The following is a 23,899-nucleotide window of genomic DNA, read 5'->3' on the forward strand; positions in this document are numbered from 1 at the left end:
ATAGATTGTCAAATTTCAATTCGTTATTTTATCGTCCATGTGATATTGTTTGATTATAGTTAGTTTTGGTTTGAATTTCCTGTAACTCGTAATTAATTAATCGTTTTCTGCTCCTCGTGTGTGGCCTTGTAGTTGTACCCCCGTCGGTGTTTTGTTAACTTAAGTGTGTTTTGCTTGGCTCTTGGTTTTTTCCCTTCTACCCCGAACATAATACTGTCTAACGTTCTAAATCCCCACCCCCCACCCCCCCACCCCCCCCAAAAAACAAAAAAAAACCAAAAACATTTATTTTATTTTCTCCACGTGTACTGTTGTCTCATCCTGTATTTTCTGTCCAGGTGTGCTGTTCGCCCCACCCCCATTATCTCCTTGCCATCCACCGTTTGCCCTGTTCACGTGACTCGTGGTGGTCCCTCTCGGCTCTCCCCCCGTTGGTATTTTTGTGCATATAAGATTGTTCATAGTTCTGTTTAAATATTTTTAAATATGTTTAACCTTTCCCCTTCTGTTTTTTATTCAGTGGTATATTACAACACGCTGTTTTTCTTCCTATTTAAAAGGCTTTTCTCAATTTCCTCTCCAACTCATTCCACTTCAAAAAAAAGAAATTCAATATCTTATACGTCTCCCTCACTACATGGTCTAAATTCACATTCATTCCATCCCTCCTCCATCGTTCTGAACCGGATTGCTAACTTGAAAATCACAACAAACCCAATTTGTTATCAATGTTCGTCTTTCATTAATCATCCACTTTCTAAACTCCCCTCTTGCCCCTCCCATCCAAATCCCCCCCCTTGCACCTACACTCCGAAACTTCCCCCTTGCCCCTCCACTCTTAAACTCCCCCCTTGCCCCTCCACTCCTGAACTCCCCCCTTGCCCTTCCCCTCCTAAACTTCCCCTTTGCCCCTCCCCTCCTAATCTCCCCCCTTGCCCCTCCACTCCTGATCTCCCCCCTTTCCCCTTCCCTCCAAAACTCCCCCCTTGCCCCTCCCCTCCTAAACTCCCCCCTCACTCCTCCCCTTCAAAACTCCCCCCCAATCCCTCCCTTTCAATTCTCCCCCCATACCATTCCTCTCCAGTTCTCTCTCCTCCCCCCTCCTCCTCCGGGCTGCCTCCTCCCCACTTCGTCTCCCTTCTATCTCATACCTCCACCCCCCCAAACCTTCTACTATCCTCTGCCCCCCCTCGGACAACCCCTCACTGTGCCGCATCCCTTCACCAGCAAACCTTTCATCCTCCTCATCCTTCCCTTTCTTGGAACTCTTCTGCAACATCAGAAACACTATCGACTGCTGTCCCTACCTCCCCCTCTCATCCTTCATCTTACCCTACTCCTCCCCTCCCCTGTCCTGTACCCGATGCTCCCCCTCTCTCTTCATTAACGGTATGGACCTCAAACATCCGGGGCCTTCGCTCAAACCTGACTGATCTCTCCATACAGGTTGCTTCTGACAATCCAGACTTGATCTGCTTAACAGAGACTTTCCTCCTTCAAGATGTCTCTGATTCCTTAATATCTCTTCCTGGTTACTCCCTCCTCCGGTATGATAGACCTGAGCCTCGGCCTGGTGGTGGGGTGGCTATCTTTGTCAAAAACTCTCTTCCTCACTCTCCTTGCACTGCTCTCTTTCCTCCTCACCCGCAGGAGTACCTCTGGTTACGGCTTCCTCTCCGCTCCCACCTTTTGTTCATATGTGTTCTGTACCGTCCCCCAAACAGTGATGACTCCATCTACATTTCACTGTCTGACAACATGGACCAACTTCTATCCACTCATCCCAACTCTCTCTTCCTCATATGTGGTGACTTCAACTGTCATCATGCCACCTGGTTGGGTGTGGGTTCCTCTCTCACTAGTCATGGCATCTCAGCAAAGGACTTCTGTGACTCACTGGGATTGACACAATCTGTCAATTTCCCGACCCGGATCTCAGCCAATGGAGTATCTTCTCTTCTAGACTTGGTTATGACAAACTTCCCTGCTAATGTCTGCTGCTCTTCTTCTGCTCCAATCGGTTCTTCTGATCATGTGCTTGTCAAAGTGGACATCTCTCTGGCCATTCTCAGAGAGCCTCCTCAGCGTCGTCGAGTCTGGCATTTCACTCAGGCCGACTGGGACGGTCTTCAAGCAGCCATCAATCGTCTGGATTGCTCTCCCATCTCCACTGCCGCTGACATCAATTCTTCCTGGGAATTCTTCCAAAGCAAACTGATCTCTCTCATGCACAGATTTATCCCATCTCGCCTTCAATTGTCTTACCCTTCCTCCCGTCCATGGTACACTGAATCTTGTGGTGAGGCAGTTGCCCTGAAACAACTTGCCTTTGCCTCTTGGAAGGCTAATCCAACTGAAGGAAATCTCAGTTCCTTCCACCAAGCTCGGAACAAGTGTGTGTCTACCCTCAGGAGTGCCAGGAAGCACTATCTCTCCTCACTCAAGAATGAACTCTCAAACCTGTCTCCTTCCTCCAAATCCTGGTGGCGTCTGGTCAAATCCGTTTCTGGTGTTTGTTCCCCCTCCATCCCCTCCCTTACCTCAAATGGCCACACAGTTGACATCGCACGTGACAAAGCCGAATGCCTCAACTCTGTGTTTGCCTCGAAATCCTTAGTCCCAAACCCATCTCTCTCTGTTCCCTCCTTTCCCAGTCGAACCCAACTGCTCCTGGACTCTGTGTCCTTCTCTCCTGACAAGGTGGAGGAGTTTTTGTCAAACCTCGACTCTGATTCTGCAACTGGACCAGACGGCATCAGCCCACGGGTCCTAAAATCCTGCTCTGCCGCTCTATCTCACCCTCTCTCTGTTCTTTTCACCCTATCTTTTGCTCAAGGTCATCTGCCAGCATCCTGGAAATCAGCTAACATTACCGCTTTACACAAAAAAGGTGCAAAAACAGATCCTTGCAACTACAGACCAATCAGCCTGCTCCCAATTATCAGCAAAGTCATGGAATCCATCATTGCTTCGGATATGAAATCTTTCCTCTTCTCCAATGGCTTGATCTCTGATCATCAATTTGGTTTCAGACCAGGTCACTCTACTCTGGACATGCTGCTTCTGCTGTCTCAACAATGGATGGAGGTCCTCAATGCCAAACAGGAAATCAGAGCTGTCTCCCTTGACATATCAAGAGCCTTTGATACGGTCTGGCACCCAGCTCTGCTCACCAAACTCTCCTCCTATGGTATCCATGGAAATCTCCATGCATGGCTTGCGGACTTCCTCTCTGGTCGTAGTCAACGTGTGGCCCTGAATGGATTTCTCTCATCTCCCCTTCCTGTTCAGGCTGGAGTTCCCCAAGGAAGTGTGCTGGGCCCTGTGCTTTTTCTGGTCTTTATCAATGATCTCTCTGACTCTCTGGAAAATCCTCTCTATCTCTTTGCTGATGACTCCACTCTCTGCCGCTCCATTCCTCTTCCCTCAGATCGGCAGTCTGCAGCCTCCTCACTCTCTGAAGACCTGGACAAAATCACAGACTGGTCAAACAAGTGGAACATGTCTTTCAATCCTGCCAAATCTCACTCTCTTACTATGTCTCTCCGAAAAGATCGACTGGACAACCCTCCCATCTACTTTCTCAACAATCCTCTCCAAGAAGTTCTGTCACTCAAGCTTTTGGGTCTCACTATCTGCCATGATCTTTCTTGGGAAAACCACATTTCCAAGCTGGCCTCCAAAGCCAGTCGCCGACTGGGCATCCTCCGTCGTGCGAAGTCCTTCCTCGGCACACCTGAGCTCCTCACCACATACAAGGCTTTCATCCGCAGCTCTATGGAATACTGTTCTCCCCTATGGGCTGGTGCTCCTGCCTCACACCTGGCTCGGCTTCACGCTGTTGAATCCAAAGCTTTCAAAATCATTGGAATCTCCCGCGATGAAGCTATCTCTGAGGGCCTTTCACTCACTCACCGCAGGCAGGTAGGTGGTCTTTCTGTCTTCTACCGACTCCTCTCCGGCCTTGCTCCCCCAGCTCTCTCTGTGCTCTGTCCCCCAAATATTCCTACAGGTCGCACAAGATCTGCCAGCAACCCTCTGATGGTTAAACTGCCGAAATCTCGGCTCTCTGCTCACCTTCACTCTTTCATTCCTCTTTTCTCCCGCCTGTGGAACAAACTCCCACACTCCCTTCAATCCCTCTCCTCCCTCCAGGTCTTTAAAACAGCTGTTCACCACCATCTCTTATCTTCCCCCATCCATAACCTTGATCTTTTCTACCCCCACTAATTCACCCCAGATCCACCTTGTTTGAAATTCCAACTTATTTCCTGGAAATCCTGGCAGTGTCCATATGTTTATACCTCTCCCACCCCCCCCCCCCCCTTCACATGCCTCCCCCCCTTCACATGCCTCCCCCCCAAAGCCCTCTCCCTCCCACAGATCTCTCGATGTCTCCATGTCTCTCGGTCCCTGCTCTCAAATGTTGTGTTTGTGTCCTTCCCCCTCTCTCCCCATCTTGTCTACCGCTCCCGATGTTATTTGTTTTATGTGTCTGTTTGTCTTTCTGTGTGATTAATGTTCGCTCTTTCACGAGCCTCGATCTTGTATACAAAAAAAAAAAAAAAAAAAAAAAAAAAAAAAATCAAGGAGCATATCCACTTCACGAAGGTTGATCATGACAAATGTGATGTCATTTCTTTCTGGCTTGTGCACAGCTCAAACATAACAGTTTCCAATGCTCTCGCACGAGCATTCACACTCGGAAGCACAAACAAGAACCAAAATGTTGCCCTCCAACTTCGCCAGGGTATTCTACAGGCTTTCAGAGAGTGTAAAGACCAACCATGGCCACCAACAGCTGAAGACATGGAGCTCAATCCTGAAGACATCCTACCTCCAGACCTTGTCCGCTTTCTCAGCGTGCTAATGACTGGCAAGGAGGGCATCGAGACAGAAAAGGTGAAGCGTCTGGTCTTCTCCATTGGACAAGATCTGTGCCGTGCAGTGTCAGATGGAAAATGGAAGTTACCAAAGCACATTCTCCTCTGTGTGACTGTAAGGCACCTGTTCCGAAGCAAACAGCTCACCACAATACTACACAGGCTTGGACACTCTGAGAGCTACGATTTCGCCTTGGAGTTGGAAACTGCTCTCGCCAAGGTCCTGGATGAAGTCTCAACTTATCGTACACCACAAATTGTGACAGGAGAGGGCAACCTTGTATTCCACTGTGAGTGGGACAACTTGAATAAAACCACTACCAGTGTGCACGGCAGCAACATTGTAAACAGTGCTGGAGGAATCATGGTGCAGGAGGTCAAGCCCGGGTTCGAGAGCAGCAAGGACCGAATGCTACCTACCATCAATAGGTCACAACAGCGTAGCCTGAAGGTCGACACACCAAAAACTCTCCCACCCTTGCACTTTACTCGCGTTGGCCCGAAGTTCCCTGAAGGCTCATCATTCACACCGCCAGCAGAGAATGACACAGTCTATGCCACTACGATGCAAGAGTACTACATCTGGCTCTTCATCAGATACATCGGAAGCTGTGGCCTGCAGCCTGTGCCTGGGCTAGGGGGTTTCACCTCTGCAACTGGTTCTCCCCCACCCAGCAAATCAACAGTCGACTACTGCACGCCTATCCACCAACCGATCACAGACAACGCAGTTGTTCGTGAGCTACTGAAGCGTTCCGAGGCAGCAACTGCTGAGGTGGGTCAGAGATGGGTCCTGAATACATTTGATCTGGGCTCATCTGAAGCCGCACATTTCAATACCCTGAAGCCGCACATCCAGCGTGTGAACCACCGCGTAGCATTGTACAAAAGAGCCGATCAACCTATCATCGAAAAGCCAAAACCTTATGAGGAACAAGGATGGATAAGGACTGATGAAGGACTGTTGAAACCAATGTGGTCCAGTGGTCCCATCCTACCAACCTCACTGGTGGATCTTCTGAACACAGGAGAGCACGAAGAGGAGGAGGAAGAGGAAGGAGAAGAAGAGTTTGACTCTGACGATTTCGATGAAAATGATGATGACTGACTCAGTGTAGAATCACTAATGCTAATGATGTTTATCTAAAACAAGCAAGAGAAGAGTGGTCACATTGAGTGCTAGGACTATTTTGACAGTTGTAATATTTAGAAAAATAAAACTTTGTGTTAACGTCTGTGTAGACGGACCTTAATATGAGTCTATTATTTCGTAAAACTGTGATTATTTTGTAAATAAAGCACTAATTAGCATACTAGTATACCATAGACACATGTAATCATGTTATGAATAGTTCTATCATGATCTATGCCCTTCAAAACATGGGTCTAGACACCTTCATTTTTCAATTATCTGCAATATTGGCTGAGATATGTCAAAAATCGTTTTTTTGATAATGGCAGCAGTAATTTGCATAAAAATGGTATGTGGGACATTTTTTCAGCTTGGGGCCATAGCTAGTCATTTTCTACACATTTTTTCCAATCTAGAAACACTGATTAGAAGTATATCTCCGGGGGGTGCAGGGGGACCTAGTCTTCCTACTAGACTACAAGAGGCGAATAACAGGCAGGAAGGGCATCTGGCCATAAACATTTTTTTTGTTTGTTTTTTGTTTTTTGTATACAAGATCGAGGCTCGTGAAAGAGCGAACATTAATCACACAGAAAGACAAACAGACACACAAAACAAATAACATCGGGAGCGGTAGACAAGATGGGGAGAGAGGGGGAAGGACACAAACACAACATTTGAGAGCAGGGACCGAGAGACACGGAGACATCGAGAGAACTGTGGGAGGGAGAGGGCTTTGGGGGCGAGGCATGGGAAGGGGGGGGGGTGGGAGAGGTATAAAACATATGGACACTGCCAAGACTTCCAGGAAAGAAGTTGGAATTTCAAACAAGGTGGATCTGGGGTGAATTAGTGGGGGTAGAAAAGATCAAGGTTTTGGATGGGGGAAGATAAGAGATGGTGGTGGACAGCTGTTTTGAAGACCTGGAGGGAGGAGTGTGATTGAAGTGAGTGTGGGAGTTTGTTCCAGAGGCGGGAGAAAAGAGGAATGAAAGAGTGAAGGTGAGCAGAGAGCCGAGATTTCGGCAGTTTAACCATCAGAGGGTGGCTGGCAGATCTTGTGCGACCTGTAGGAATATTTGGGGGACAGAGCACAGAGAGAGCTGGGGGAGCAAGGCCGGAGAGGAGTCGGTAGAAGACAGAAAGACCACCTACCTGCCTGCGGTGAGTGAGTGCAAGGCCCTCAGAGATAGCTTCATCGCGGGAGATTCCAATGATTCTGAAAGCTTTGGATTCAACAGCGTGAAGCCGAGCCAGGTGTGAGGCAGGAGCACCAACCCAGAGCAGAACAGTATTCCATTGAGCTGCGGGTGAAAGCCTTGTATGTGGTGAGGAGCTCAGGTGTGCCTAGGAAGGACTTCGCACGACGGAGGATGCCCAGTCGGCGACTGGCTTTGGAGGCCAGCTTGGAAATGTGGTTTTCCCAAGAAAGATCATGGCAGATGGTGAGACCCAAAAGCTTGAGCGACAGAACTTCTTGGAGAGGATTGTTGAGAAAGTAGATGGGAGGGTTGTCCAGTCGATCTTTTCGGAGAGACATCGTAAGAGTGTGAGATTTGTCAGGATTGAAAGACATGTTCCACATGTTTGACCAGTCTGTGATTTTGTCCAGGTCTTCAGAGAGTGAGGAGGCTGCAGACTGCCGATCTGAGGGAAGAGGAATGGAGCGGCAGAGAGTGGAGTCATCAGCAAAGAGATACAGAGGATTTTCCAGAGAGTCAGAGAGATCATTGATAAAGACCAGAAAAAGCACAGGGCCCAGCACACTGCCTTGGGGAACTCCAGCCTGAACGGGAAGGGGAGATGAGAGAAATCCATTCAGGGCCACACGTTGACTACGACCAGAGAGGAAGTCCGCAAGCCATGCATGGAGATTTCCATGGATACCATAGGAGGAGAGTTTGGTGAGCAGAGCTGGGTGCCAGACCGTATCGAAGGCACGTGATATGTCAAGGGAGACAGCTCTGATTTCCTGTTTGGCATTGAGGACCTCCATCCATTGTTGAGACAGCAGAAGCAGCATGTCCAGAGTAGAGTGACCTGGTCTGAAACCAAATTGATGATCAGAGATCAAGCCATTGGAGAAGAGGAAAGATTTCATATCCGAAGCAATGATGGATTCCATGACTTTGCTGATAATTGGGAGCAGGCTGATTGGTCTGTAGTTGCAAGGATCTGTTTTTGCACCTTTTTTGTGTAAAGCGGTAATGTTTGCTGATTTCCAGGATGCTGGCAGATGACCTTGAGCAAAAGATAGGGTGAAAAGAACAGAGAGAGGGTGAGATAGAGCGGCAGAGCAGGATTTTAGGACCCGTGGGCTGATGCCATCTGGTCCAGTTGCAGAATCAGAGTCGAGGTTTGACAACATTTGTTTGAGGAACATTGCTTCAAAAAGGGGACTACAGTGCCCAAAAAAGGCCAACCCCTGCTCTGCGGGGGAAAAATGGCCTCTAAAGGTGGTTCTTTTCTTGTTCAACTTTATTACATACATCAATGAATTTTTTATTTGTGCTTGACCGATTTCTTTCTAATACATCCCATTCAGTAGAAATTTGATTTTTGATTCGGGAGGCTATTTGAGGATTGGTAGGAAACAACACTCCAATGAAGTCTGGACCTGGTCATGTTCTTTTTTTGGTCTGATGCTAAGCCTTATCTTTGCGCAAACAATTCCGTGATCGGAACCAATAGGGTCTGATGAGGAATGAGCTAGGGAATCCATGATACTGTTCCTCCGTCTTTTACGACGTAGGATGAAATCAATTTGAGCTGTGGCTTTGTTCGGAGCACGGAATGTCCAGAGTCTTAATTTGGGTTTTTTGGAAGAGAATGTTGGTTATTTAAAAGGTCATGCTGATGGATGAAATTAAATAGAAGAACCACCTTTAGAGGCCATTTTCCCCCGCAGAGCAGGGGTTGGCCTTTTTTTTGGCACCATTGTCCCCTTTTTGAAGCAATGTTTTATGGCCGGATGCTCTTCCTGCCGCCAACCCTGTTAGTCGCCTCTTGCGACACAGGGAATTACTAGTGAACTGGTGCTCAATTTGCCGACCTCAGAAGGATGACAGGCTGATGGATGAAATCAAGTAGGAACTGTCCATTTGTGTTGGTTGAGCTATGGGAAGAAAAGCAGTTCGACACCTGCGCATTAAAATCCCCTCGAAGTATTTAAGAGCAAGAATGTGTAGAGATGGATGACACCATCCGGGTTGGGCTTTACTAGAACTTCTCCACGCTTGATGCGGCACTGACGTTGGTGGGAGAGTAGCATGATACAACATGTGTTTTAGGTTTCCCTTTAAATATTGGTAATACAATCCTATCCGATACTTTGCTGGAATGATATAAGGTTGTTGGATAAGGAAGATTTGACGATTATTCCAACTCCACCAATTGCTGCTCCTATTCGACGACGTGTGGTCGAAGCTGTAAACAAGGTGGATCTGCCAATTCTGGTGTTTTGAATATCCACGTCTAAGTTTTTGAACTATTCTATGTTCTTGAATACAAATCACTGAGATTGTTGAAGTCTTTAATGTGTTTGTCAAGTTCTTAACTTGTCAAGTTTAACTATGACAGTTGAACTGCCCAAGAAGCAAAGGTTTCTTAGGGCGACAAAGTCCTTTCATTGAACTCAATTTCAGATGGGATCCGTCCTTGCGGGTTTAGGGCCTCGTTGCCATAAAGGCCGGTAAACCTATGAGATAAATGAAAGTTTGAGGCAGGGGCTTGAACCCCAGTGCTGTCAAGCAAACTCATGATGCTTTCAACTGGTTTCCAGCAGTAAGCCTAACCCTAACTTTCCAGGGCACTTTCAGAACTATGCGGAATAAAAGAAAATCAGATCCCACATTACGTGCGGATTTTCGCTCACATGACACATTCCAGAAATTATTAGACCCTGTTGGACTTGATCCGAAACGGGGGCTCGTAGATTTGGTCTCGTCCGTCCATACGTCTGTGCATCCGGAATCATATCCTGGAGATGTATGGACCGACTTTGTTCATACTTGGCACAAAGACAACACATGACGGTATACATATGTAGTTGATTTTGTTTTGTCATCTGACCAAAGATGACCGACTGGCGGCCATTTTATTACTTAAACGTGTCCCCATCCATTTCTCGGACATGCATGGTCCAATTTTGTTCAAACTTGGCACAAAGACGATACATGATAGTTTACATATGCAGTAGATTTTGTTTTGTCATCTGACCGAAGATGGCAGACTGGCGGCCATTTTGTTACTTAAACGTGTCCCCATCCATTTATCAGACATGCATGTTCCAATTTTGTTCATACTTCGCACAAAGACGATACATGAGAGTATACATATGCAGTAGATTTTGTTTTGTCATCTGACCAAAGATGGCCGACTGGCGGCCATTTTATTACTTAAACGTGTCCCCATCCATTTCTCGGACATGCATGGTCCAATTTTGTTCAAACTTGGCACAAAGACGATACATGATAGTTTACATATGCAGTAGATTTTGTTTTGTCATTTGACCGAAGATGGCAGACTGGCGGCCATTTTGTTACTTAAACGTGTCCCCATCCATTTATCAGACATGCATGGTCCAATTTTGTTCATACTTCGCACAAAGACGATCCATGAAAGTATACATATGAAGTAGATTTTGTTTTGTCATCTGACCAAAGATGGCAGACTGGCAGCCATTTAGTTACTTAAACGTGTCCCCATCCATTTATCGGACATGCATGGTCCAATTTTGTTCAAACTTGGCACAAAGACGATACATAAGTATACATATGCAGTAGATTTTGATTTGTCATCTGACCAAAGATGGCCGACTGACGGCCTTTAACTCCGTACAGCCAAATTACTAAAACCACGGCGATGGCTCTGATATTTTATGTCTTTTTCTTCTTCTTGTTTCTTACCTATTCATATAATCCTTGTCTAAATCATTAACTCCATGTTGAAGTATTTATAAAGATAATTGTAATATAAATTCCTCACGATACTGTACTCATATAGGGGTACTTTTATAGTTTATAAACTGCACGTTTTGAAAATAGAATCTCGAGGTTTCCAGGTAGTAAACTTTAGGTGAAGGCAGAGGTCAAATATTCAAACTTGTTCTACAGCCATAGCTGATAGTATTCGTTCATGAGTCGCCAAAAAGTCCCGTCTCAGTCTGCAGATCAAAATATCCAACAATAACGGATTAGCATCACTTTTCGGCAAAAAATCAACTTGGCGTATTCGTACCTGAAGCTCCATCTTTTCCTAAGTCCTTTGATATTTAACATTTTTTAGCTCACCTGGAATGTAGTTCCGGGGAGCTTACGCGATGGCGCGTCGTCCGTCCGTCAGTCTGTCCGTAAACACTTGAAACTTCTCTAAAACCGCTGATGGGATTGTGACCAAATTTGGCAAAAATGATATTTGTTATGTTGTGACTAAAGTTTGCTCACCCCATTAAAAATATCGAGGTCTAAGGGGTCTACCGGGGGTCAAAGTGCATCCAGGTTTGACCCCTCAAAATAGGAATTTGCTTTTTCATCTGAAACTACACATACGATTTTGATGAAACTTTACCACAACCTTCACTACCCGTGTGGTACCAAAGTTTGTTCACGGCACTAAGAAAATCGAAGTCTACGGGGAGTTACGGGGGGTCAAATTGGGTCCAGGTTTGACCCCTCAAAATAGGAATTTGCTTTTTCATCTGAAACTACACATACGATTTTGATGAAACTTTACCACAACCTTCACCACCCGTGCTGTACCAAAGTTTGTTCACGGCACTAAGAAAATCGAAGTCTACGGGGAGTTACGGGGGGTCAAATTGGGTCCAGGTTTGACCCCCCCAAAATAGGTATTTGCCTTCTTCTCTGAAACTACACACACTATTTTGATGAAACTTGACCACAACATTCCGTTCATCACCCAGGATGTACCAATATTTGTTCCCGGCATTAAAAAACGGGCCCTAAGGGGAGGTGTGGGGGGCGGGAGGGCGTGTTGCCCCCCTCCCCCAAAAAGTAGGTATTTGCCAAAAAAGTAGGTACATCACAACCTTCATCACCCATGATGTACCAATGTTTGTTCAAGGCATTAGAAAAAATTGGGGTCTTAGGAGGTATATGTGGTGTGAGGGGAGGGGTTTCCCCCCAAAATAGGTATTTTTTTTGTTTGTTTGTTTAAAGTCTTATGATTATGTTAGTATGATTCTACATGCTGCCTTGTCTTTTAGCAATCATTGAAATTGGTTTAAAATACCTTTAGTCAGTGTAGTATACTGTTTATTCTACCAGATGAGAGCCAGGGGTATTGCCCCTATTTTTGTAGACTTCATTGAAGTCGGCGAAAACTTTGAAATACACCTATACCTTCGTGCAAGTATATCATTCCCACCATGAGAAGTCTGGCAATGGCAGAACAGCTGTGAAATCACAGGATAAGTGTGGTCGGACCTTTACTGGCTTTCGGTTGACGTTGTTTGGATTAAGGAGGTAGATCGAGTCTCGAGCACCTGCGACGAGCCACCCTCCCTCCTCATCCACCACCAGGCGCTGTATGGCGGTGGCATCGGCTACCGCCACCAATGGCACAGCACCACCTGCCTTCAGAAGCTCTAGGATCCAAACGGCACATGGCATTGCAGCAGATTAGGAAGCTTCTGGGAGATCAAATGAAGCAGTCAAAAATGTTTTAAATCCAATCCAATGACCAAGTGATAACAGACCATCTAATTATTACATATACACAGAGGGGCTAAATTGAGATAAGGAAGTGAAGGGAGAAGGATGGATATAGGGGATCTTGGGAGGAGCAAGAAGAGAGCAGTGATCTGTTTAAGTTCTGGCCTGGCCATTGCTACACCTATTGTAGCCAGACAGTAGCCATCTTGCAACTCTCATGAACACCAAATTAACTTTCATATACAAGGAACTCTGACACAGGAGGAGGCCATTCGGCCAATCATGTCTGGACTCCATCACACCACGAGCATATTGTGACAGCATAGCTTAGCGACAATCTCGTATTTTATTATTTCAGCCCTTTTGGGCATTTTTGTCAATTAGAACTAGGCTTTCGTGTTCATGAGAGCTGAAAACGTTTGTCTTCATTTTCTCATCATAAACGATTTTTTCTGGTACGTCGTACATTATACAATCATGGTGTTAATAATAATTGAAATGATTGTGTGGTTTGGCATGGAAACATTTTCCTACAAATAAATACTAATGTATTTAAATGTATAAACAATTGAAAACAATAACTAGAAAACATCTCAAAATGCAAAGTACGGCCGCGTCCGTTTTGTTTTGTACTCAAACTAAACTTAACGAAAACGAGAGTAAGAAAAAATTGTATATTTTATTAATTATTTTCTCCATATTCTCATAATAAAGGTTTGTTGAAGATTTGATGACAGAAGCTCAAATGGTAAAAAGTTATGGCCTGGATGGGCACACACACATACATGTGCGCACACACACACACACACACACACACACACTCACACACAGGCACACACACGCAGAGACAGACACACACAAACACACACTGACAGACACACACAGACAGACAGACTCAAACACACAGACACACACACACAGAGACAGACACACACTCACACACAGACACACAAACACACGCACAATTGCAAAAACCCTGTCTGCCACTGCGACGCACTATCACCACTTGGGCATGGAAGGCACTAAGTGGAATAATTTCAGATAAGTGATGGAAGGTTTTACCATTTCATTTCCTTTCACTCTATGATTGGCTTGGTGCAGGTTATACTTGGGCAGCATATTATTGGGACATTTCCAAACACTTATTGTGAAATCGTATGAAATCATTCTCAATACTTGCAGTGTATAAGGTTGCATGAGAAAGTAAAGGAATTTCCGAAATATATTTTTTTATAATAATAATGGCAAGATGGGTTCCCTTTCACAAGGAACTTCAACAAAGGAGGCCATTAGATCCAACAAAACCTGTGCTATTATTACCAACCTATGGTTGTTTGGCCATGCTCTGAGTCTCTAGCAAGGAAGCAGCACATGCCAGGTCTCAAGTCTTTGGTATGTCACGTCCACGGGGGTTCAAACCGGTGACCCCCAAGACCCAGAGCGGACGCTTTAACCACTACAGCACCGAGTCTGGTTCCCAGAGGCTTGTGGGTAATATTTCCATGATGTGTGATAATTGGAGTACCGGTAGTTCTCTGGAAGTCCGTTCAATTGATGGCTTTCTGGATTGTGTAAGACTGCAGCTGTGCAAATTCTAATGGATGTATTTATTTTCTGTAATTGAGAACTCCATTACTATCCGAGGTCCATTTGTCCATTATACTGAACATTAATATATTTATTCATTTCAAATTGCGTAAATTAAAAGAAAAGAAAGAAAATATGAATTGAGATTGTGAGTTCCCAATTTCTCCTTTTAAAAGTTTTGCTTTGCAATGGTTTCTGTATTTACTCGATTGTCTTTCCTGAGGCCTGTGTTAAACTTTCCTTCTATCCATTATATGAATAACCATGCCTCTTTAGGGAGATGCTTGTTAATTCTGCCTTGAAGAAATTTTGGTGCATATTTTGTCATTACCCGTTGACAGTTTGCAATTCATGCTTACCTCTGTAGGAGAGTCGTAGACGAGGGACAGCTGGCCTTACACCTTGAGCCGTGCCCAACGCCATCCAGGTAAACAGCCATAGCAGCATCAGAAAGGCCATTTATGGCTCGGATCAGAAATTTTCCTGCAACACATTAATAATTATAAACTTTATTATTTACAATCATATCACCCAGATGAAAATTGCAAAATTGCAATAAATTAGGCAAAAAACCAAGTTGAAACATTCTTGGACTAACATTCTCCTACAATAATGCTTCAATTTTTATTAGGGGACAAACATATTAGTCAGGCAGCTTAGCAAATGGATGTGGACGTTCTGGACAAAAGCGCTACATTTTCCCCACATGCTACCCATAGCTTTAGCTTGCCATTTTTGGTAGGAACAACTTCCTCTGAATACATTATTTTTTTGCAGTATTTTCAATAACTATGGTACATTAACAGTACTAGCAACGGTACCTGCCCTACGGGCGGGGCTTGAATTGGGAGCCCCAAATGAAAAGGCAAAATATCAGAAATTGAAGGCTTTTTTTATTTTAAACGATTTATATAAATATCCGTTAAATCATATCACGCAAATCATCAAAATCTAAACAGTATTTGTAGAATTTCAATAAAAGCCACATCACTGTTCATATCGGTAAATATTATTCCATCGTGTTTGGAAAAATTGGAAAAAAATTTGGAAAAACAATACAGCCTATTTTACTCCAGGGGGTCCCAGGATTACCCACCCAAATTTTTGTTGCGATCGGTTCAGCCGTTTTTGCGGTACCTGGGAAACAGACAGACAGACAGACAGACATTTGGTGAATTATAGTAAGATTCCGTTTTAATTTTTAACTCAACTGGACTACGTCCAGCTGAGTTTTTGTCGACACCCAGTGTCCGTCGTCCGTCTGTCGTCTGTCTGTCTGTCGTCTGTAAACAATTCGACGTCTACGCTCTAAAAGTCACAAATATTGATGAAATTTGATGAAACTTGTTATGCAGCATCTTTAAGACATAAACTATTTTGGGATTGCATTTTGGCGTTGCACGCCCAAAAATGGGCGTGGTAGGGTGAGGGTGGCCATTTTGAAAAATAAATTTTTGTCATATTTTTAGCACATATAAACTATATAGTTTGTGGTTCTATTATGCATATTCTAACCATATTGATATAGACCAGTTGAGTTCAGGTTCCCTGGAACCTCTAGTTTAATTATAGTATCCGGATCCAGATCCCAATCTTCACCAAAATCTAGTCATTTCGTCCTTCCTCACACCTGGTTCGACTTCGCGCTGTTGAAACCAAAGCTTTCAGAATCATTGGAATCTCCCGCGATGAAGCTAACTGAGGGCCTTTCACTCACTCACCGCAGGCAGGTTGGTGGTATTTCTGTCTTCTCCCGACTCCTCTCCGGCCTTGCCCTCCCCCCCCCCCCCCAGCTGTGTCTGGGCTCTGTCCCCCAAATATTCCTACAGGTCGCACAAGATCTGCCTGCAACCCTCTTATGGTTAAACTGCCAAAATCAAGACTCTCTGCTCACCTTCATTTCTCTTTTCTCCCGCCTCTGGAACAAATTCCCTCATTCTCTTTAATCCCACTCCTCCCTCCAGGTCTAAAAAATAGCTGTTTACCAGCATCTCTTATCTTCCCCCATCCAAAACCTTGATCTTTTCTACCCCCGGTAATTCACCCCAGATACACTTTTTCGAAATTCCAAGTTCTTTCCTGGAAGTCCTTACAGTGTCCATATGTTTTATACCTCTCCCACCTCCCCCCAAGCCCTCTCCCTCCCACAGTTCTCTCGATGTCTCTGCTCTCAAATGTTGTGTTTGTGTCCTTCGCCCTCTCTCCCCATCTTGGGGCACAAGGGGCAATAATTCCGCGCACCAGTGGGTGGCGCGAGCATCCAGGCGGGGAACTAAAATACATGCCCCGCCTTTCGACCGATCGGCCACGCCCGGGGGCAAGGCGTGGCTTCGGGACATATATGCGGGCTCTAAGCTCGAGCCCGCCCAGTGCTGAAGTGCGAGCTCTGAATGAAGACTCTTGTTGTACCAACGTGTTGTGGCCTACCTCTCTGGCAATCGAGTCGTGTGTGCGCAGCACCACACTGGTGACCCCGATTGGTTCAGCCGTTGCTGACCCCCGAACGCGCCATGGCTACCAACGCCGTCGCAATCAAACTCCCGGAGTTTTGGGAAGTGCAAGCCGACGTTTGGTTTGTGCAGGCCGAAGCTCAATTTCAGCTCCGAGGCATCACGGCGGACGAGACCTGGTACTACCACGTGGTCGCCGCCCTCGGGCCCGGCACTGCCGCCCGAGTCGTGTCCATCTTTCGGCGCCCGCCGGGCGACCACAAGTACGAGGGGCTCAAATGTCTCCTCCTCGCCACGTTCGGGCTTACAGAGATCGAACGGGCCGACCGCCTCCTGGACCTTCCCGCCCTCGGCGACACACGACCATCCGTCCGGATGTATTTCATGCTGTCTCTGCTTGGGGACCAGCGCCCGGATTTCTTGTTCCGCGCACTTTTCCTCCGCCAACTACCGATACAGGTGCGCCTCGCGCTTGCCGGTTCCAACATCACGGAACCCCGCGCCCTGGCCGGAGAGGCCGACAAGTTTTTCGCGGCCTGCGACATGCGGTCGGTTTACGGTGCTGCCGTAGTGGCTCCCGGTGCGGAAGCTCCAGCGCCCCTGGCTTCCCTCGTGGCCGCTGCTGCGCCCCGCCCACTACCGCCGCCGCCACCCCCACCGCCGCCGGCGCGGCCGCCACCGCCGCAAACCTGGTGCTACTACCATGCCAGGTTCGGCCGCCAGGCTAAAACGTGCCGCCCGCCGTGTTCTTTTGACGGGGCGGGAAACGACCTGGCCGGCGCTCACTTGCGGCCCTGAGCGTCAGCCATTCCGGCAGCCTCCTGTTGATCACGGACACCTTGTCCGGGTGCCGTTTTCTTTGCGACACAGGAGCGCAGGTAAGCGACCTCCCTGCCTCCACGTCCGACAAGCAAACCGCGGGCCGGGGCCCCGCTTTGCTTGCCGCCAACGGTACACCCATCCGCACATTCGGGAAGCGTTGCCTCTCACTGCGGTTCGGAGGCCAGCGCTTTCAATGGTCGTTCGTTACCGCCAGTGTGCCAATGGCCCTGCTCGGCGCGGACTTCCTATGTGTGCATGGGCTGTTGGTCGACGTTAAGCGCAGACGTCTCGTCCAGGCCGAAACCATCAGCTCGCTCGCTTGTTCACTGAGCGGCTCGTTGAGCAGCTCGCTGAGCGGCTCACCGAGCGGCTTGCTGAAAGGTTCCCTCCCGGCGAGGTTAGTCTGCACGATTCCGGCAGCGGACGAGTTTACCCGCCTCCTCGCCAGTTTCCCGGTCCTCACGCGGCCCACCTTCTCAGCGGTGGCCGTCAAACACGGGGTGGAGCACCATATCCCCATGGTCGGGCCGCCGTTCTACGCCCGAGCACGCCGACTCGACCCCACGAAGCTCGCCGTGGCGAAAGCGGCGTTCACCACGCTGGAACGGCTGGGGATCGTACGGCGCTCCAACAGCACTTGGGCTTCTCCTCCGCACATTGTGCCGAAGCCCGGTGGAGGATGGCGGCCGTGCAGTGACTACCGCCGGCTCAATGATGCCACCACCCCCGACCGCTACCCGGTCCCGCATATCCAGGACTTTTCCGCCCGGTTGGCGAACACGACCGTGTTCTCCAAGGTGGACCTCATCCGGGGCTACCACCAGGTCCCCGTCCAACTGGACGATGTCCCAAATACAGCCGTCATCACCCCTTTCGGCCTCTTTGAGTTCCTGTGAATGCCTTTTGGGTTGAAGAATGCGGCCCAGGCGTTCCAACGGCTCATGGACAGCGTCTTGCGCGACTTACCTTTCATCTATGTCTACCTGGACGACATCCTAGTCGCGAGCGCGTCCCGGGAGGAGCACCTGCTCCACCTCCGCACGCTTTTCGAACGCCTGGGCCAGCATGGCCTGATCATCAACCCCGCAAAGTGCCATTTCGGCGTCGCCGCCATCGTCTTCTTGGGGCACCGCATCACCAGGCACGGGGCCATCCCTTTACCGGCCAAGGTGGAGGCGGTCAGTGATTTCCCGCGCCCCCGCACGATCAAGGGGCTCCAGGAGTTCCTGGGCATGGTAAATTTTTACTCCCGCTTCGTGCCCCACGGCGCCCAGCTCCTCCGCCCCCTGCACGAGGCCCTCCGGGGCAAGCCGGGCAAATGTGACATCGCCTGGTCGGAGCCGATGGCCGCGGCGTTTGCGGGCGCAAAGCTGGCCCTGGCCAACGCCACCATGCTGGCGCACCCGGCGCCCGATGCACCGATCGCCCTCACCACCGACGCGTCGGACTACGTGGTGGGTGCGGTGCACGAGCAGTGGGTGAGTGGTGCTTGGCAGCCGCTGGCATTTTTTAGCCGGCAGCTTCGCCCGCACGACCGCCGCTATAGCCCCTTCGACCGCGAGCTGCTCGGGCTCCACCTGGCGGTCCGGCACTTCCGCCATCTGCTCGAGGGCCGCCCGTTCACGGCTTTCGTCGACCACAAGCCCCTTGTGTTCACGATGGCCAAGGTCGCTGAGCCATGGTTGGCACGGCAGCAGCGTCACCTCTCTGCCGTGTCCGAGTACACAACGGACATCCGTCACGTCGCGGGTAAAGACAACCCGGTGGCGGATTGCCTTTCCCGGTCCGTCGCACACGCGGTCCACCTCGGGATCGACTATGCCCGGATGGCGGAGGACCAGACTACCGACCCCAGCGTCCAGGCCTTGCGGACTGCCGTCACGGGCCTCCGCGTCACCGAGGTGCCGTTTGACGTCGTGGGCGCGGCCCTCCTGTGCGACGTCTCCCTTGGCCGGCCTCGCCCCATCGTGCCCGCTGGCTGGCAGCGCACGGTTTTTGACGCCATCCACGGCCTGTCCCACCCGGGCACGAAGGCCTCCCAGAAGCTCGTCGTGGCGAAGTTCGTCTGGCATGGCCTCAGGAAGGACGTCCGCGACTGGGCCAGGACGTGCCTCGTGTGCCAGTGCGCAAAGGTCCACCGCCACACCCAGGCCCTGTTGGCCCCGTTTACGGTGCCCGAGCGTCGGTTCGACCATGGCGGATGTATTCGGACTTCCTCCTAAAATAGACAATGGAACTGTGGGACAGACATTTGGAGAGTTCTGTTGTCTTTTATTCTATTACAAGTAACAAACCTCTCAAATATGACGGGTTGGAACAGTTTATTCGATGGTACAGCCTCGTGAGCGTGCCAAAGTCTGAAGCCTCGGCCTAGTTGTTACTTGAAGGAGTGGATGGATGTGGATTATTGTGAGTTTGGATTTGAGGCGGTGTATGAACCCTTTTTCATTCTTGCCAGGCTGGACCACACAGCGAGAGGCCCAGATGTAAATTCATTGAGCACCAGTTCACTGGTAATTCCCTGTGTGTGGCAAGAGGTGACTAACAGGGTTGGTGCCGGTGGCAGGAAGGGCATCCGGCCATAAAACATTGCTTCAAAAAGGGGACCACGGTGCCCGAAAAAGGCCAACCCCTGCTCTGCGGGGGAAAAATGGCCTCTAAAGGTGGTTCATACGGATGTAAATCAACACTCGTTTTACTCTTTTTACTCACATCACGTGCAGCGAATTTCACCTCCCTGCACTTTGCTTTTTTTTTTTTTTAAACGTTTCTGTACACCGCCCTTGAGGCTCGGTTTGCAAGCCACCGTCTACAATTCCAAGAGAAGAGACTTTATTACTCTTTTATGGAAAATGTTTTTCGAGTTTGTTTTATCCTCAAAAATAGACTGTAGTGAACACACATTCGTGTTAAAAGTTTGGCTTTTAAAACCTACCCTTATTAAGGGGGGCAGACATCTGTACAAACACACAAACTAGCATTGTGTTTTTATATGGTAGATTATTATCCTGATTTGTTTTTACTTTCTACTCAAACTTAAAAATAATGTAAAGACTGATGAATAATTGATTTTCAGGACCAAATTGGCCCTGATGTTGGTCCAAAGACCGTGTGTGTCATGGCATCTGACGAGTCTCCATGGAACAACCAATCCTCTTGTTTACAAGCACCACACTCCATTTGATGCAACTCGTCCTGTTGTTCTATATTACCTTTGATATTGCACCTGCATCATCATGAGAGAAATGTGCGTTTAGGCAGCATCAGGGAGGGATGTGGATTTGGAAAGAACCTGAACCAGACAGGCTCTCTATGGGGTGAGTCGTCTTGGAATGTGCATTCCAACATTGCAGGTTCTGTTGGGAATGCAATTCTCCTTCTCAGTGAGATTCCCCCAAAGAACTCTACATCACATGTAGCTCACAATAAATCTGACCACATTCAAATGTTTTTTTTAAAGTATGAAAATCTGAGATGGGGAAACTTCTGCTTCATTTCCTCATTCAATTGGACATATAATGATGTGACTGACTGGAGATTTATTATTTTAAAAATATTGTTTTGATGTTCATATGTTTGCTGCTAGCTTTTTACTCATAATATTACAATCACCATTCCTTTACTACCTTTAAAACCGTTCTTCGTTCCCTAACCCCCTTACAATGAGGGGTGTTAAAAATGTTGTCGGAATGAAATTCACAGTAGTCCAAGAAACACCAACGTTTTAAATTTTTCAAAAGAAGAAAAATCTTTCTGAACTATAATTACATCTACGGAGTGGCGGCGACCCATCCAATTAAACTGCATCGGCTAACAACGGTGCAAAAACAATGATTAATATTATATTCTATATAAAAAAATGGGAAAATGGCCAATTGTGAGCACTGCGCTGTATCTGGTTCCTCAAACTGGCTGAACCCAGTCATAAACTTTTTTGTACTTTTTACTCAGTCAAGCCCCCATCCCAAGTCTGCAAACCCATGCCCACCCTCTCTTCAAATGCCCTCTCAATACAAGTCTTCAAGTTCCCCCCACCCCCACGAAAAGTTATCAACCCCACCCCCCAACCACAAGTCCTCAACCCCACCCTCCACCCCACAGCATTACTGCCTCAACCCTCTCTCCCATCTCTGTCTCTTCTCTGCCCCCACCCCAATTATCTGTCCTCCCCTTCCCCATTCCTCTTGAAATCCTCAATCACTGAATTCAACCGCCAAGTATTTTTGATGTCAACATAGGCCAACAGGTCAACATAGGCCAAGTTTCTAAAATCCTAAATTTTCATCCGATTAACTTGAAATTTGAAGAGGACTTGCACATCTGGTCACTGAATTCAACCCCCAACTATTTTTGAGGTCAACATAGGCCAAAAGATCAATATAGGCCAACTTTCTAAAATCCTCAATTTTCATCCGATTAACTTGAAATTTGAAGAGGATTTGCTGCATACCAGGTCACTGAATTCAACCACCAATTATTTGTGAGGTCATAATAGGCAAACAACTTTTTTTTTTTCTTTCTTTTTTTTGTGTACTGAATCGAGGCTCGTGAAAGAGCTAACATTTACTTCACAAACAAATCAACCAGACAAACAAAATATATAAAAAGAGGGAGCAGAAGACAAGATGGGGAGAGAAGGGGAAGCACACAAACACAACATTTGAGAGCAGGGAGATGTGTGGAAGGGAGATGGCTTGGGGGGAGGAGGCGTGGGAAGAGGGGGGGGGGTGGGAGGGAGAAGTATAAAACACAAGGACACCAAGGACTTCCAGGACAGAAGTTGGTATTTCAAAAAAGTGGAATTGGGGTGAAATTAGCGGGGGTAGAAAAGATCAAGGTTTTGGATGGGGGAAGATAAGAGATGGTGGTGAACAGCTGTTTTAGACCTGGAGGGTGGAGTGGGATTGAAGAGAGTGAGGGAGTTTGTTCCAGAGGCGGGAGAAAAGAGGAATGAAGGATTATTTTAGGGATTTTGCAAGTATCATGCTATGTACGACATATTTCTTGTTACTTGAAAAATCGAAGATTTCTTCTTCTGTCTGTTTGTCCGTTTGTTTGTCTGTCTGTCTGTCTGTCTGTCTGTTTGTTTGTTTGTTTGTCACCGGCCTACAGGTCACAATTCTAAACCGATCATCATGAAACTTCACCAAGTTGTAGAGGTCGTCACAATTGAGAAGCCTATGGATTTTGAGGTCAAAGGTCATCTGGAGGTCTAATTTCTAAAATCGCCATTTTTCATCCGATTGACTTGAAAATTGAACAGCATTTGTATATTATGTCTCGAAATAGGGAAAGCAACTATTTTTTAGGCCAAAAGGTCAAAGGACAACTCATGATCAAACTTCCAAAATCATATATTTTCATTTGAAACCGGTCAATTTTCATCTGATTGACTTGAAAATTGAACAGTATTTGCATAGAGCCTCACTGAATTGGGAAACCAACTATTTTTAAGGTCAAAAGGTCAACGGTCAACTCAAGGTCAAACTTCTAAAATCATCATTTTTCATCTGAAAAATCGTCACATTTCATCCTTTTCACGTTTCATTTTTCATCCGAACTTTGATCAAGTTCGTCAATTTTATTCTTGATGAAATTGACAATTTGGTGTATCAATGGAAACCTTTTGATTTTTTTGGGGTCGGGGAATAGATTCCGGCAAGTATGTTGGTTGGTTGCTTTGTCTGTTTGTCTGTTTGTGCACAGTACTACGTCTACATCATTGCACATAGCATCGCCATACTTTACACACATATTTGCTTTGCCCTGGAATAGACTGTGTCCAATTTTTAACTATCTAGGCCCAAGGTCAAGCTCAAGGTCACCCAAAACGTGAAAATAGTTTTTTGCTAACTAGCAATGGTACCCGCCCTATGGGCGGGGCTTAAATTGGGAGGCCCAAATGAAAAGGCAAAATGTCAGAAGTTGAAGGTTTTTTTTATTTTAAACGATTTATATAAACATCCGTTAAATCATATCACACACAAATCATCAAAATCTAAACAGTATCTTTAGAATTTCAATAACAATCTTACAGCCGCGAGTTGGTGCTCGCCGTCACTGCGATGCGAAGTGAAAGACGCCTCAGAGCTGTCACATTCGCAATCGCTATGTCGTATGTACTCCCGATACGTGTTTCCTTCAGTGTAAAAACTACCAAGTCAACAGTTAAAAGGATTTTGAGCCGATAAGTGTTACGGCCTTGGCAAGATCGATGGAGACAGTGATCTGTTAGCTTATACACCGCCCAAATAGCTATGTGGAATTCTCTCATGTAGAGATTAAACCCACGTCGTTTGAACTTTGGCAGAGGTCATTATTTACTTTTAATAATCCAAAATGGCCGAGAAA

General features: G+C 47.0%; 1 protein-coding gene across 3 annotated transcripts in view; it reads right to left on the minus strand.

Annotated features, from left to right (window-relative positions):
- Positions 1–23,899, minus strand: part of LOC137437053 (semaphorin-3D) — a 191,053-nt gene that overhangs the window by 133,752 nt on the left and 33,402 nt on the right. For all 3 annotated transcript variants that reach the window (XR_013625010.1, XM_068131382.2, XM_068131381.2), the window contains exons 2-3: positions 14,636–14,759; positions 12,462–12,622 (exon numbers count right to left, since the gene is read on the minus strand). Coding sequence is in view for 2 of the 3 variants with exons in the window: in XM_068131382.2 (XP_067987483.2) it covers positions 12,462–12,622; positions 14,636–14,735 (261 nt within the window). In the remaining variant the exon portion in view is untranslated. The remainder of the gene's footprint in view (positions 1–12,461; positions 12,623–14,635; positions 14,760–23,899) is intronic.

Source organism: Myxine glutinosa, chromosome 11 (assembly GCF_964187855.1).
Source record: "Myxine glutinosa chromosome 11, kmMyxGlut1.1, whole genome shotgun sequence".
Classification (NCBI taxonomy): domain Eukaryota; kingdom Metazoa; phylum Chordata; class Myxini; order Myxiniformes; family Myxinidae; genus Myxine; species Myxine glutinosa.